The following is a 16,059-nucleotide window of genomic DNA, read 5'->3' on the forward strand; positions in this document are numbered from 1 at the left end:
ATCTTGCCAGATGTAACCCAGAATGTAGGTAAAACCTACATTCTACCACCAGTAATGTCCTATTTCTTTATTCCTCGCTGTTCTCAAAAACCATCAGTGTCCATATTCTCTAATTCCTGTCTTCCTACTCTTTTAAAGCACTTTCAATTTGGATTTCTCCATTATTCTGTTGAAAATTCTTGTAAAGGTCACTGGTGTCCCCCACTTTGCTAAATCCACTTGTCAATCTTTAGTCCTTAGCTTATGTGATGTATCACATTTGATAAGGCATTTGACACAGTTATTCCTTCCTTTTGATAAACTTTCATTAGGTTTTGGAGACCTCCATTTCTTTTCCTCCAAAAAAGCTCACATGCTTATTACTGAGCCAGGTGCAGAAGCACGCCAGCAGAAAACAAAACAGTGATGTTTTCAGTGTGATATGGTAAGATGCTACTGATCTTGATACGTCAGGACTATGCGTGCTGTCTCATCTTACACAGCCAGCTTGGTTCTTCTCCAATATCTCCTCTTGAATTGTACCTGATTTTATTACCAGTTTTCTTCCAAAATCCATTGTGGTTTTGCTTCTTAGCTGAGAATCGCTTGATCCTAAGTCTTGTTCTTAAGTCTTTCTCCTACCTCACTGATTGCTGCTTCTCAATTTTCCTTTGCTGGTTTGTCTTCTCTCAAAATCGTCATGTCCCAGAGCTCATTTGGTTCCATTTCTCGTCTCTGCCTGTACACACACTTCCTTATTGACCTCATCCCAGTATTAGGATTTTAGACACTAAAATGCCACTGACCCACAAATTTTTTTCTTCAGTCCAGATCTCTTTCAGTGCTTGAATAACCACCTGCATATCTGACAATTCCATTTAAATTATCCAATTATCCAATTATCAGATTACCTGCCTCAAAATTTGCTCTACCCCTATATACTCTTAGCAACACCAGTAAGTGACATCTCCATTCTTTCAATTCCTCAAGCTAAAAAATTCTGAAGTCAGATCCTGTTTCTCAGTTTCACATCCAGTCCACCATGAAAGTTCTCCTGGTTCTGATTTATTTGTATCCATTTTACTTTTTAATCCATCTGGGAATCTTCTTGGTATCAATATAAGACAAATCCTAAGACTACTTCTTCAAAATGATACTTGTTTCATCACTGCTTTTAAATAATGCTTCTTGATGAGCAATTTTGACTTACAGTCTCCGAATTTTGGTAAATTTAGCAAAATTGTTTTCTATTATACCATGGATTTCTTTTTTCTGAGTATTAATAATCTGTAAGATTGGGTCTCTATCCTCTGCCTCTAAGTTAGAAATTCTACCATTGCTCTCAAAACATCTCTGAAACTGGAACGTGCTCTATCAATGGCATCTTATATCTGATCAGGCAGTTGTCATGGAACAGCTGTTACTGGTGTGAATCTGGTGAAGAATGAGCTAACTGAAAAGTGTCTTTTTTTTTTTCTCCCCCCTGGTTTAACAGCTGGATAATAGCAACCTCCCAAGACACTTTTGTCAACAGGTCACATAAGGACTAAGTGAGAAAGGACTATCAGAGTTCTGGTTGTTTTTCAGAACTCTGAAGTTTGGTTCACCCCTTCTGATATTAAAAAAAAAAAGTGATAGTATTGAGATATGAAAAAAGGTGATGAGCTTAGAAAAAAAAGCCAGAGACCTAACGGAGAACCTGAGAGATGTTCTTGATAACACAGAAGACATCACGCAGAAAACCACAGACATCAACTCGAAAACAGTTTAAAATAAAAGACTGGACTCTGAACATGAAGTTAGGGAATACCTAAACCAAATGTGTACTGCTTATTTCATCTTTTTCAGGTGTTCAACAGTGATTAAAAATTTGTTTACAGGTCCTCCCCAGTGGCGAAGTGGTTGAGCGCTGGGTTGCGAAGCTGCCCGCAGCCTCTGTAGTGCCGGTTCAATCCCTGGCTGCTCCCCGGCCACCGAAGGAGGGTCCCACATGGCGCGCAGACCTCTCCTGCCGCCCGCTGCTCCCCTCAGCAGTGTCCTTCGGTCCTTCTGCCTGCTCTGCTCCCCGCTCTGGCGAATTCTCTCACCCTCCCACACTTCTGACTGTACCCAGTGCTTGTATAAATAAACAAACAAACAAACAAATAAATAAATAGATAAATAAATAGATAAATAAATCTTTAAAAAAAATTTGTTTACATAACCATAAGAGGTCATTCAGTGGTGTAAAATAAAACTCCAAATGATAAGAAAGCACTGTACTACTAGTTTTTTTCCCCTTTAGTGCTATATATGGTACGTATTACAACTGATCGTCATGGATTTGTTCAGTAAGGTACCCAGACTCAAAACACTTTTCACACTTCTTGTGAGGCAAGTCACCACCACCTACCTGGATTTCTACAATTAACCTCCACAGAGGTCTGCTTGCTTCTAACCTTACTCCCTCCTGTAACATACTTTTCAACCCAATAGTCAGTGATCCTTTAAGAGCTGAAGTCATAGCATGATAACTGAAACTCCCCAATGTCTTTGCATTTGACTCAAAGCAAATGAGTCCTTTCAACGGCCCTCCAGGCCTAGATGATCTAGCTCATTCTCCCGTCATTGTTCCTCACTCCTCTTCTCTTCCCTGCCTTCCTTGTGCTTCTCTACCACACATCACACTATTCTGATACGCTCCTACATTACGTACCTCTCCGTCCCCCAACTGTTCCCTCTTCCTGGAGCACTCTTGCTCAACCTATCTATTTCATTCACTTTCTCACTTCAACTTATTGCTCAAGTCTTACCTTGAGCAAAGGTAAGCAAATGTGCCTTGTTCTACCTTTGGTACTTCCACACTCTATTTGTCTTTCTTTAAAAGTATTTCAAAACTGGGGCCTCCCTGGTGGCGCAAGGGGTTAAGCACTGCACTATGAAGCAATCTGCAGCCTCGCAGCATGAGTTCAATCCCCGGCCGGTCAGGGAGAAACCCACATGTCAAGGCAGACCTCTTTTGTCTCGCCTGCTGCTCCCCTCAGCAGTGTCTTTCGGTCAGTCTGCCTGTTCTGTTCCCCACTCTGTCTCTGTTGAGTCCTCTCACCCCCCTACATCTCTGGCCTGCACCCCAGCTCTTATATGCATAAATAAATAAATCTTTGAAAAAAAAAGTATTTCAAAACTTTTAAAACATTATGATGTACTTACTCTTCATGTATTCCTTATTCTCTAAATTCCCCTAACCCTGTAAGAAGATATATGCGTTCCCCTGTCTTCCTGAATGGTGTATCCCAAGCTAAGAACTGGTCAACACAGTAGGCATTCAATATATGCTGAATGACTAGAAAGCTCTATAGCCACTTGCTGAACAGTCTAGTAACACCAAGAAAACATATTTCAAATGAATGCATACTGACATTTACAAAAGTACATTTTAAGTAATCATTTTTATTTATTCTTCAGTTATCACAAAGTTCCAATGCAATTTGGGGCTGAATTTTTAAAGGTCCACACCAAGGATGACTGGGAAAAGGGTTAATTCTATGAGTGACATATAAACTCAATAAGTAACAGCAAGATTGCACTCTAAACATGTTTCTTTACACTTCCTTTAATTAAATATGAAATGTCACTTTTTAAAAGAAACTAATGTCTTACCGGTAGGTCTGTGAAAGCAATACCTACAAAAAAAAAAAAAAAAAAAGGCATTAGAAGCTCCTTTTCAAAGGCAGACTATGATGACAAGCTGAATTTCTAACTAAAAATAAAGGAAAGAATGGTAAAAGGGAAAAAATAAAAGCTAAATATAAAATAACAAGACTAACTTTTTCTCAATAATACTATCCTAGGTCTGAGTAAATATTGTCCCCTCTAAGATCATCAGTCTCATTAGTAATGCACTAATTTTATTTCTGGGCTCCTTCTATACTCTCTAGGATTTCTGAAATGGTTAAATACATCTTCAAAGTTATGCCAGGAGCCACATAAGAAAGTTGATTGTAAAATAGTTATATTTGATTTTTGACTGACACCCAAGGTATTTTATCCAATCTTACATTTAATCATCTTCACCCAGACTTAGCTTTTAAATAACTGTATGGGGGGGCGGGGAGAAGACAAGGGAGGACTTTTTTGTTAAAAAAAAATATATAGTACAATTTATTTTTCAAGAAATTACTTTTAATGTTTAAAAGTACATTCTTAAATAACTTTGGACTCTGGGAGGAAAAAATCAATTCCTCCTTCAAAGGATAAAAATTTATACAGTTGGACCTCCCCAGTGGCGCAGCGGGTTGAGCGCAGCGCTGTGAAGCTGTCCGCAGCGCTGTGAAGCTGTCCATAGCCTCTGCAGCGCGGGTTCGATTCCCTGCTGGCCAGGGAGACACCCACACGGCGCAGCAGACCTCTCCTGCCTCACCCGCTGCTCCCCTCAGCAATGTATTTCAGTCAGTCTATCTGTCCTGTTCCCTGCTCTGGCTCTAGTGAATCCTCTCACCCTCCCGCACCTCTGGCCTGTATTCCAGTTCTTGTATAAATAAAAATAAATCTTAAAAAAAATTATACAATTGAAAATCTCTTGAATGTCCTCTGACAGTAATTTCACAACACAGTTATGTTCCAAACACTCTTGAGCAATGAGATGTCACTGGAATAAGACTACTGGCATCCCAAGGGACACTTTAATAATTTCTACTCAAATATTCAAATGTATTAAAACTTATTTGAAAATAAGCTAGTAAAAAAATATTGCTCATTCATGTTTAAAAAGACTGAGCTCTGGAATAACAAAAGAAGATGTCATTGGTCAATCAGTTAATCTCAAGTCTTTCAATCTAAAAACACATTAAAATAAAACAAAATGGAAGAACCACATCATCATCACCTCCTTTGGTATTAAACAGCATCTGAAAAATGAAGGCATTTCCATTATATTATCTTTAAGGTCTCTTCTGAATTGATATTCTATGATTCTATGATTGTGCAATACAATCAGAAAACACAACTGGCTGACTCTCGATATTAAAGTAATAAATTTAAAAGACAAACTGACTATATCTACTATATGTATATATATATATTTAAAAAGTGTATAAAATAGTGCTTTGTCCTACAGTTTAAAAATAAAACACCTATAAATTCATTTGGCTTGTCAAAAGAAAAAGTAAAGTTGGAGACTCTCATCCCTAACATTCTGATTGTTTTTACCTTCATTAATAAGTAGAAAGGAAAGTAATTGTATGAAGAATAAAGTTTAGAAACTTTATTCTAAAAATTTAAGTAAACTAAAAAAGATACAGAAAATAGAGAGTATTTTAATAAAAATAATGCCATACATGTCTTTACCGGTAATTTTTCACAACATAGCCGACTTACAAATTTTCTTTAAAGATGTTTACTCATAACAAATATTGTCTAGGGCCTCCCTGGCGGCGCAGCGGTTGAGCACTGGTTTGTGAAGCTGCCCGCAGCCTCTGCAGCACCGGTTCGATCCCCGGCTGCTCCCCGGCCACCGAAGGAGGGTCCCACATGGCGCGCAGACCTCTCCTGCCGCCCGCTGCTCCCCTCAGCAGTGTACTTCGCCAGTCTGCCTGCTCTATTCTCCGCTCTGACTCTGGTGAATTCTCTCACCCTCCCGCGCTTCTGACTGTACCCAGTGCTTGTATAAAATAAATAAATAAATCTTTAAAAAAAAAAAAAAAGTATATTCAGAGTTGTACAACCATTACTACAATCTAATTTAAAAAAAAATTGTCTAAACTTATATTTTTTTAACTAAAATAATTTTTCATCAGTAATTAATGAAATCCTTACTCTTTAGCAAACATTATTAAAAAAATCCAATTTAATTCTATACATTAACACTTTTGAACACAGTCAAACATAGCTACCACAAGCTATTCATACTCAGACTACAAAATACGCCACTTCAACAAACAGACATAATTTTTACACAGAAAATATTTTTTATATTTCTAATTTCGCAATTTATCAAGGAAGGCGCTTTTTTGAAGCTATCTTTAATTGATGAATGATATTCAACAAATATGTCAAAAAAATTCCAATTAACCTAGATATTGAAATATTTCTCCTTTAATTATTTTCCCAAATAAAACCCTTTCTTTCTCTCTACACGGTAGATATCTATTTCAAAAACCCTTATGAGACTGAAAACTAAAGATGCCTATCTGCTTTTGGATAGAAATTCTCTACTTTGAGAAGTAAAAGGTAAGAGTAGCTGAATAATGTATTATCTTCTAGATGCCAGAATGCGGACTAGAGGTAAGCATACTTCTTTTGTAAAGGGCTAAATAGCAAATATACTCTGCTCTTGGACATCCAGTCTGTGTCACAAATACTCACTTCTACCACTAAGTAGGAAACAGTAATAAATGAACGGAATAGCTATGTTCCAATGAAACTTGACCCGTGGGCTGTAGCTTCTTGGCTCTATTCTAGAGGAATCATTTCTGCTCACCAATGTTTTACCACTGCATCCCAGGCCAAAAGTCTGGTACACAACATATAGTGAGTACTCACTGTGTACCCGGCAATGCTCTAAGAAGTTTGCATACTCCGGTTTCAGTTTATCTAACAACCTTAATAAGGTATGTATTACAGTGATCTTATTTTACAAAGTAAAGAAACTGCAACACCGAAGTATTAAGTAACATGCATAACAGCACAAGTTGTAAGTGAGGAGACAAACCCCGGCAACTAAATAACCCATCTTAATGTTATACACCCTGATCTATATGCTTAATAAATATTATATTTATGAATTAATAATACAAATGCTTCATGTTAACTTAATTAGAATGTGATTACATCATTAGGTAATCGCTTTTAATATTTGTTTTAATAAAGTGCCACTGTTTTACATCCTTGTTAATTATTTTCAGAGTATGTGATTTCTCTCTTCTCTCACAGTCCTCATCATCACAGTCTAATGTGTTCTCCCTGCAACTCCTTTCACTCTACCCTTACCCCTCCTGGATACATCGGATCTATGGTCAGCTTCAAGGTTTAGGCTCTTATAAAGCAATTTTTTTAAAAAAGCTTTCTTATTTAAAAAAAATTTCAATTTAAATGTTTGTGAAAATCTAATAGGAAAAAAGATAAAATCACATTACTATGATCTTCCCATTTCCCCAAATAAAATTCTCAAGGTTAAACATTAAAAAAAACTTTAAAAAAAATTTTGGTTTTAAAATGTCATCTTTTACACTTCTGAATCAAAGGTCATACTAAAAAATCAGCTTTCTCCTGGTTTAATTTAAGATATCTTGAGTAAGATAAGATATCCAAATTAAGTGCTTGGTATGTCAGAATATTATCAAATAAACTGTATCCTTCTGGAAACTAGATGGTCACAACAATCAAATCACAAATATACATGTAATTTGCACGGCACCCTTAATCAATGTATCATTATACCAATGAGGCTGCAAGGGTCTTCTGTGGACTTGGGATAGCCTTTAAGTCAGATAAAACATAGGGCTTCAAATTCAACACTAATGGATGAAAAAGTTCTAAGCTAAATATACACATGAAAAAGACACTAACTTTTTACCAGGTATGTCGAGACACTAAAGAATGGCTATTACCAATGTAGCTAGAAATTTAGGATTTACGACTATGAAAAAAAGGACAGCATTTAATGTTGTATTAAAAAACATATACATGTCTAAGCATACTATTTGCAGTCGGATTTTTAAATACTATTTATCAACAAAACAGGTTACTTAGCTTTTGCTTTTCATTTATCAGAAAAAATTTGCTATGAATAGGACTTTTCAGACAGTAAACGTATTTTAAAGCCTTTTTATTTTAAAGCATCAGACTTAGTAATCTTTACTTTTAGTAATGCTAAAAACAAAACAAAATCAAAAACTTTCTAAGAACAGGGGAATATACCTATCAAACTAATTTAAAATTTAAACTGCTATGGGAGGGCCTCCCTGGTGGCGCAAGGGGTTAAGATGCAACCTATAAAGCTGTTGGCAGCCATTGCAGCATGAGTTTGATCCCTAGCCAGGGAGCTACCCACATGGCGCAGCAGACCTCTCCTGACTCACTCGCTGCTCCCCTCAGCTGCAAGTATTGCAGTCGATCTGCCTGTTCCGTTCCCCACTCTGTCTCTGGTGAATCCTCTCATCTCCCACACCTCTGGCCTGTACCCCAGTTCTTGCATACATAAATAAATCAATCTTTTTAAAAAAAAATAAAGTGCTATGGGAACACACTCAACTAAAAAATCTAATTTTCTATTAGTCTGATAATATATAGGTTTCTTCATGCTTTTATGGATCTATTTATTTCTTATTAGCCACTTATCTTTCATTTATAGAAGTTCGATTATTACCTGCTTAACTCTGCTCCCTTTCACAAAACTAGTAGTCCCTTCCCTTTGTTATAAAGCCCCAAGGTGAACTGAAAACTGACAAGGGTCTTTTTGGTACCTGTTACCTAAAGAACTGCATCATACTGTGAAGTGTTATATTCAAAGCAAAGCAGAAAACAGATTTCTTTCTATTACTATCATAATATAAGACCACGAGTCTATTTTTCTAGTTACTCCTATAACTATGATACAAAGTAGCCAGAATACAAATTTTCACATTTCTTCAACATTCACCTGGAAAGAACAAAGAAACCATATCCACAGTCATTTATCTATAAGGGAGAACCACAAAAAAATATGACTACCACACTACAAGTACAATAATCACAACATTTGGTTATTTTACATGCAATACACTATCTTAGTACCTAAACTATGTCCATTCTTGGTGTAGAAGCAGGTATTGTTGATAAGATTAACACAACAGCCAATTACATCACCAGTCGTGAAAGTTGGTCCATAAGGCTGTCCCGTTCCAGAAGAACAAAATGAATGTCCATCATCCCCATGGTAACCATATGAATGTTTATCCCAGCCTAGAAAGAAAATTCCAGTATATTTCAATGAAAAGTAAGTGTCTTCTTTAATACATTTAATTCACCACAATTAGAACAACAAAAGCCAACTGGTGCAATAGACAGTATAAATATAAAATTCCCAAATGTACATTTACATTCTCAATAACTATACCACGTATTTTCTTTTATTAAGCTACTGTTTAAAATATTCAACAAAAATAAATTTATCACACAGAAAAAACACTAAATCATGAATTAAACAGAGGACTCCCACAGAAAATCAAACACCAGGACACATTTCCCATGCATACTACCTTTGTTAATATATCTAAAGGATAAACACATACATATTCCCCACACACACATACACACACAGAGTTTAATATAAAATAGAAGATTACATCCCAATTCAAATAGCAAATTTTTAAGGCTATGATTAAAATAAAAAATAGTCAATTTGTGGGTCATACCATAACACCAATCTACAAATATTTTTGTATCGTAAAGACTTATAAGCACACATATTTTATTAGTTCTTCTACGGTTTTTCATTAATTAAAGCCCTCTTCCAAGTATTATTTTAACCAAAAAGGTACACTGGAAATATGCCCAAGATAACATATCTAATCACGATTAGGTGACAGATACACTGGCTTGTTTTTATTTTGTTTTGAAGGCACATCAAGTACTTATATTAGTCATTTTGCTTTTATTTTCAGCACCCCCCTCAAATTAACATTTAACATCAGCAAACAGAATCTAGAAAATATAATCTAAGAATCATTTCCTTCTGATTAATGGCCTCAGGAAACAATTCCGCCATCTCAAGTCATATCTCCTTTAGTTTACTTTTATTATCAGCTATTATTGTTATTAAACAACTGAAGTAGGTTATTAAACCATAATATTAAACTGAAGAAGTAGGTTAAAAGTCAGCACTGTGTTGGGTAGCAAACAGAACCAACTGTAGCTGAAATGATTATGTACTGGAAGTTAAAAAATAAAATAAAACAAAAACAAGTAGAAAAAACTGCATAGCTATGTTATATTTTGCTAAAAAGCATTACATTTATTAAAACCACTCAAGTGTCCACTCTGAACTCATAAAATAGATTAAAAATACAGAAAAATCAATGTATCTAATCAATGTATTCAAGTTATTACTTGAAATTCTAATCAAAAGCCACAAGACTGTACTATGATTCAATTATAAGTGTACCTGGTAGTCTATTCATATTCACTCCTTGAGCAGAAAGACCAATTCCCATGTAACTGTTAAAAAACAGAAAAATTAGAAAGAAAAGCTTGTTATAATAGTCATATAAATTCACAATAAATACCTATATTAATCATTCATAAATATACCCAAAGCATTAGTAATGCTTAGGCACTACCAATAGCTATGAAAATTTCAACTCATGGACACATTATTTAGGATTAAGACTGCTCACAAAAAAGTACACAGGAATTTGTGGAAGCCAAAAGTAATGTTAAGTAAAAAAACAAATGAGTTTCCAAATGGACACAGTAAAAACCCAGACTACAAACCAAAAAAAAGACACACAAAACTTGTATTTGGGAAAAATATCAAATTCCTAAAAGCAGCTGAAACAGTTAATAAATTCACACTAAAAATGTGTACCATAGGATATTGGTTTTCTGTAAGTATTTGCACAAAGTGACAAAACTGACCTAAACCTGGGACTCTTAATAATCATTTATGAAACTAAGAGAACAAAATAATCTCCACAAAAGAACTTCAGAGGAACAGGTAATTACTAAGGTATGCAATCATTTTTAAAACTTAAAAAATAGGGCCTCCTGGCGGCACAAGGGGTTAAGCACAGCCACTGCAGCATGAGTTCAATCCCTGTCCAGCCAGAGAGATACCCACATGGCGCAGTAGACCTCTCCTGACTCGCCTGCTACTCCACTCAGCAGTGTGTTTCAGCCAGTCTGCCTGTTCTGTTCCCCACTCTGTGTCTGGTGAATCCTCTCATTCCCTTCACTTCTGGCCTGTACCCCAGTTCTTGTATGCATAAATAAATCTTAAAAAAAAAAAAAACCTTTCAAAATATTAATAGCAAAACCTAATAGGTAGCTCTAAAGAGGAAAAATATAAAGTAATCTACTTTATTAAACTAAATAAAAGAAAACTAAATAAAAGAGCAAATGGAATCTAGTTTGTTAAAAGGTTGACTATGATTTTATGGAGAGTTAAAAATGGCACTTGACAAATCTCTACTACCATCCCTAATGGGGATCTTAAATTGTTAACCTTGTTTTGAAAGCTTTAGATAGTAAGAAAACTAAACAGTATAAACATCAGAAGATATAAATTTTTTTTTTTTGGGTAGTCGATACAATTACAGATATAGAAGACTAAAGAATCTCCTAAAAAGCTTTTAGAATTAATTAGATATTTTGGCAAAGTGACTGGGTATAAGAAAAACAATCTCTCTTCCAGTAAAAACCAGCTACAGAATAGAAGTGTACAGAGACCACAAAACAATAATAAAGATATGAAAGCTCAAAATCAGTACATTAAAAGCCATAAATAATTAGGTATACTATGAACCTGGATAATCTAACAGCATGGAAATGGCAATCTTATAAATTAATACACACCATGTAATACAATCCAAGACAGATTCTCATTGAATTTTTTAAAACTGGAAAAGATGATTTTAAAGTTCACATATGAAAATACAGAATTCTGATCAAGACAAAAAGTTTAAAAAGTGTAACTCTGTGTTTGTCATATTAGGCATTAAAACTTCAGCTCTCTGCCATCATGAGAGTAGCGTTAATACCAAGAGCATGTGCTGAGTGAGACAAGGATGACAAACATTAAGAACCAACACTTACATGACTAGTCAAGATGGCTCAGTAAGTGTGTATTTTAATTCAGCTCCTTTGCTCCAGAAACAACAGAAAGCAAGTATTTCAGAAAGCAAGCAGACAAGAAACAAAAACAGATTTAATAAGGCACAACAAGACACTCTGAGACGCAATACAAAGTTATAAGCAGGGGTACAAAAGTCATAAGCAGGAATGCAGCTGTGGACCTGTGGACTTCTGGGTCTATGACCACTCATCAGTGACTCAGTTTCCTGTGCTGTGGAAACAAGGACTAAAAACGCTTCCCAAGAGGAGCCCTGGCCATACTCATGGTGTAAAGTCAAAGACTAGACTAGGTTTCCCTCCTGAAAGGGTGCTAAGGTACCAGGTGTTGCCTTGGCTAACTGTCATTTGACATCATGCTCTCCTTAAGGCAAAAGGAAGAAGAGCAATCTCAAGACCAGAATTTGAATCAAGCTGCCGAAAGGATCAGTGACTACAGACAGAAGTCCATATCACCATATTACCATGACAGAAGAGCCAACAGAAACCCTAAGAGAGATGTGGCTGTAAGATGAAGAGTTAAAAAGCAAGTACAAACCATAGTAAGTATAAAAAAACACAGATGTGGAAAATGAAGAAAGAATTTTTAACTATCCAACTGAAAATGAGATTACAGAAACAAAATTCTAAAGTATGCCAAAAATGTATCAATGGGCATTAATTCACTTTAGATCACATCACTCAGTGGACAGTATGACAAAAAATATTGAAAGTATATTTAGGATATGTAAAAGAAAAAAATCACTACCACTAAAAAATAATATAGTAGAACACTAGTATTTACTGAGATAATTTACTAAACATAATCCACAACTGAAAAATACATTATTGCATTGAAAGTACACACTCCTTACCACAGAAAACAAAAATAAATTCAGACTTGGCACACAGTAAGAACATCAATAAGACATAATCTTAAAAGTTTCCATAGAGAAAAGTCAGGTTACCTCTCAAGGAACAACAGAATGACAATAAGCTTCAACCAAGCAACAGCTGATGAGAGTAAACAATGGCAAATATTCAAAGTATTGAGGGTTAAGAGCAATCAACCTAGTACATTAGTTCCAAAGCATCTTTCAAGAATGAGGACAAAATAAGATCTTTAAGACACACAAAAAAGCTAAAACTTTACTGTTTACAGACCCTCAAAAAAAAAAAAAAAAAAACCCTTTTAAAACTATTTGAGGATATATTTTAGTGGGAAGACAAGTGAAAACACAAAGATGTCAAAACAATCCAAAAGGGTAAGGAAAGTTGTTTTAACAAAGAGTGATAAAACTAATATTCATATGGAAAGAAGTGAACCGTATGTATGAGACCTTTACCTCATACAATATACAAAACTCAACTGAAAATGGCCCTAATTATAAAACTATAAAGCTTCTAAAGGAAGAAATGTAAGAGTATCTTAACAACCTGGGGATCAAGCAAAGATTTATTAGGACATAGAAATCAGTAACTACACAATAATAAACTCATAAATTAGACTTACATCAAAATTAAAACTCATCCAAGGATATAAGAAAATTCAACTTTTTTTGAATGAAAGACCTGGATAATTCACAAAATAAGACACTGCATACAACCAAGAAGCACATGAAACTGCTACATGCTAGAAACACTTTCAGATACCATTACAGACTTAGAAATTTAAAATAGCTGTGTTTCCAAGAACACAGCTCAGTAAGAACATTCATACTTTGTTGGTGAGAATGTAAAACAGTACAACTTTGGAATAATGACTAGCAGTTTCTCATAAGACTGAACATGTACCTGTTCCCAAGATCCAGTGTTTCCACACAAGAGGAAAGAAAAGTATCTATCCATCCAAAGATTTGTACAAATATGTTTGAAACAGCTTTCTTCATATCAGAGAAAAGCCTGAAGCAGCCTAGGTATCTATCAACAAATGAACAGGTACACAAACTATGGTATAATCTACTTAGCAGTAAAAAGGAAAAAGAATTACTACTATAGACAACACAGATGATCTCAAAAAATGTCAGAGTGGATCAAAGTCTTCCAACATAAGTTATGCCATATTATGACCCCTTTTATAGCATGTCTGGATGAGGCAAATTTTATGGCAGAAAAATAAAAAAACATTGGTCACTTCTGTGAAGGCAGAGACAGGGCTAGACTGGGAAAGAGCATGAAGGAACTTTTTTTTTTAAGATTTATTTATGCATACAAGAACTGGGGTACAGGCCAGAGGTGTTGGGGCTGGGGGGTGAGAGGAATCACCAGAGACAGAGTGGGGAACAGAACAGGCAGGCTGACTGAAACACACTGCTGAGGGGAGCAGTGGGCGAGTCAGGAGAGGTCTGCTGCGCCATGTGGGTAGCTCCCTGGCCGGGGATCAAACTTGTGCTGCAGTGGCTGCAGATAGCTTCATAGGTTGTCTTAACCCTTTGTGCCACCAGAGAGGCCCAACATTTCTGAGGATAATAGTGATGACTGGTCTATATGATAGACGTTTGCATTTCACAGGTGTGTGCATCTGCAACTCACATTTCACTGTATATAAATTTTATCAGGATAGAAAAATAGAGCAGTGAACAAACATCAAATTCTAGTCACTATGCATGTGATAGTTAAGAATGAAATACAATTGCTTTGAAATGGATCCAAAAAAACCACAGTAAAACTGTTTTATGCATGTTAAGTGGTTAAGAAATACATAAATATGGCACTTTACACTCTTGAAAAAGACCCTAACTTGATATGGGGAAGTGGATGACAGAAGGATTGCAATTTGAATTACTGTGTAGTGGAAGGACAGTCACTGGAAAGGGGGAAGTCTGTACTGCAGATGTGGGTGGCTATGGCTCATAACACAACCAAGATAACTGGTTTGGGGTATGACCCATAAAAATAAGCTCAAGTTGTTACTAGAAACAATACATTTTATCATAAAAGGCTCAAGCCATGAAGGAAATACAAGAAAGTACACACAACAGAGTTGTGTATACCAAACAACGGAGTTCTAAAATATTTAAAGCTAAAACTTGCAAAATTAACGGGGGAAATACATACCTTTACACTAATGGTCAGAGACTTAAGTAACCGACTTTCAATTACGGATGGAACAAATAGAAGAGCAACAAAGACAAAACTCGGACACACCAGTAAGCCCACCAGCACTATCACACATATATTCAGAAATCTTCGTCAATGGCAGAAGAAAACACATGCTTCAGAAGGACATGCTGAAGATTCCCTAGGACATATTAGGCCATAAAATAATCCTCAGTAAAATTAAATTAACTAAAATTACCCAAGGTATATTCTCCAACTACAAAGAAATTAAAGTAGAAATCACAAGAGAAGAAAACTTAGAAAGTACACAAATATATAGAAACCAAATAACACACTGCTAAAAACAAACACCAAAAAAAGCCAGTATGACTGATGGAAAAAAAAAAAAATCAATGCAAACCAGAAAATATTTATATACAAATGAGAAGGAAGATACAATACACTAAAACTAGGGGTTTGCAACTAAAGAAGTACTGTCAGAAAAATTAGTAACTACAAATGACTATATTTAAAAAAAAAAATAGAAACTATGATTATTAGTCTGAATTTCTACCTTGGGAAACTAGAAAAAGAACAAACTAATAAACTCAAACCAGACAACAAAAAGGAAATAATAAACAAGAGAAATAAATGAGACCAGTCAAACAAAAGATCAATGAACCCAAAAAAGTTGATTCCACTAACCCAGACAGACTCAAATTACTGAAAATCAGAAACAAAAGGGATATTACTACTACCTTATAAAAAGGTTAAAAGTTAATGAAAAGGGCTATAAAAAACTACCATGAACAAGTTTATAGCAACGAATTACAAAATAGATTTGTAAATAGACAAATTTCTAGAAACACGTAAACTACAGAAAATGAAATGCAAACTTAAAAACTTCCCACATAGAGAAGTCCACACTCAGATGACTTCACTGTTGAGTTCTACCAAAGATATAATGAAAAATTATCACCACTCCATCTCCAGATTGGAAAGAAGAAAACGTCCTCGAGTCACAAATAATATAATTGCGTATATTAAAAAAAAAATTGCCTTACCAAATAGCTACTGAAATAAACAAATTCAGTAAGACTGCAGGATACAAAATCAAAATGAAAAATCAATTGTATTTCTACACACCAACAATTTGAAAATGAAAAAAAAAAAGAAAATTAATTTAAGAAAAACAATTTCACTTATAACAGAATTAAAAAGAACAAGATACAGAGAAATAAATCTAACCAAAGAACT

General features: G+C 35.2%; 1 protein-coding gene across 1 annotated transcript in view; it reads right to left on the minus strand.

Annotated features, from left to right (window-relative positions):
* The window catches only part of RANBP9 (RAN binding protein 9), a 78,768-nt gene that overhangs the window by 30,464 nt on the left and 32,245 nt on the right, over positions 1–16,059 (minus strand). Inside the window, exons 3-5 of the mRNA XM_037518891.1 lie at positions 10,100–10,152; positions 8,731–8,898; positions 3,619–3,641 (exon numbers count right to left, since the gene is read on the minus strand). Coding sequence (XP_037374788.1) covers positions 3,619–3,641; positions 8,731–8,898; positions 10,100–10,152 — 244 coding nt within the window. The remainder of the gene's footprint in view (positions 1–3,618; positions 3,642–8,730; positions 8,899–10,099; positions 10,153–16,059) is intronic.

Source organism: Talpa occidentalis, unplaced genomic scaffold (assembly GCF_014898055.3).
Source record: "Talpa occidentalis isolate TD23 unplaced genomic scaffold, MPIMG_talOcc4v2.1 talOcc4.2, whole genome shotgun sequence".
NCBI lineage: Eukaryota > Metazoa > Chordata > Mammalia > Eulipotyphla > Talpidae > Talpa > Talpa occidentalis.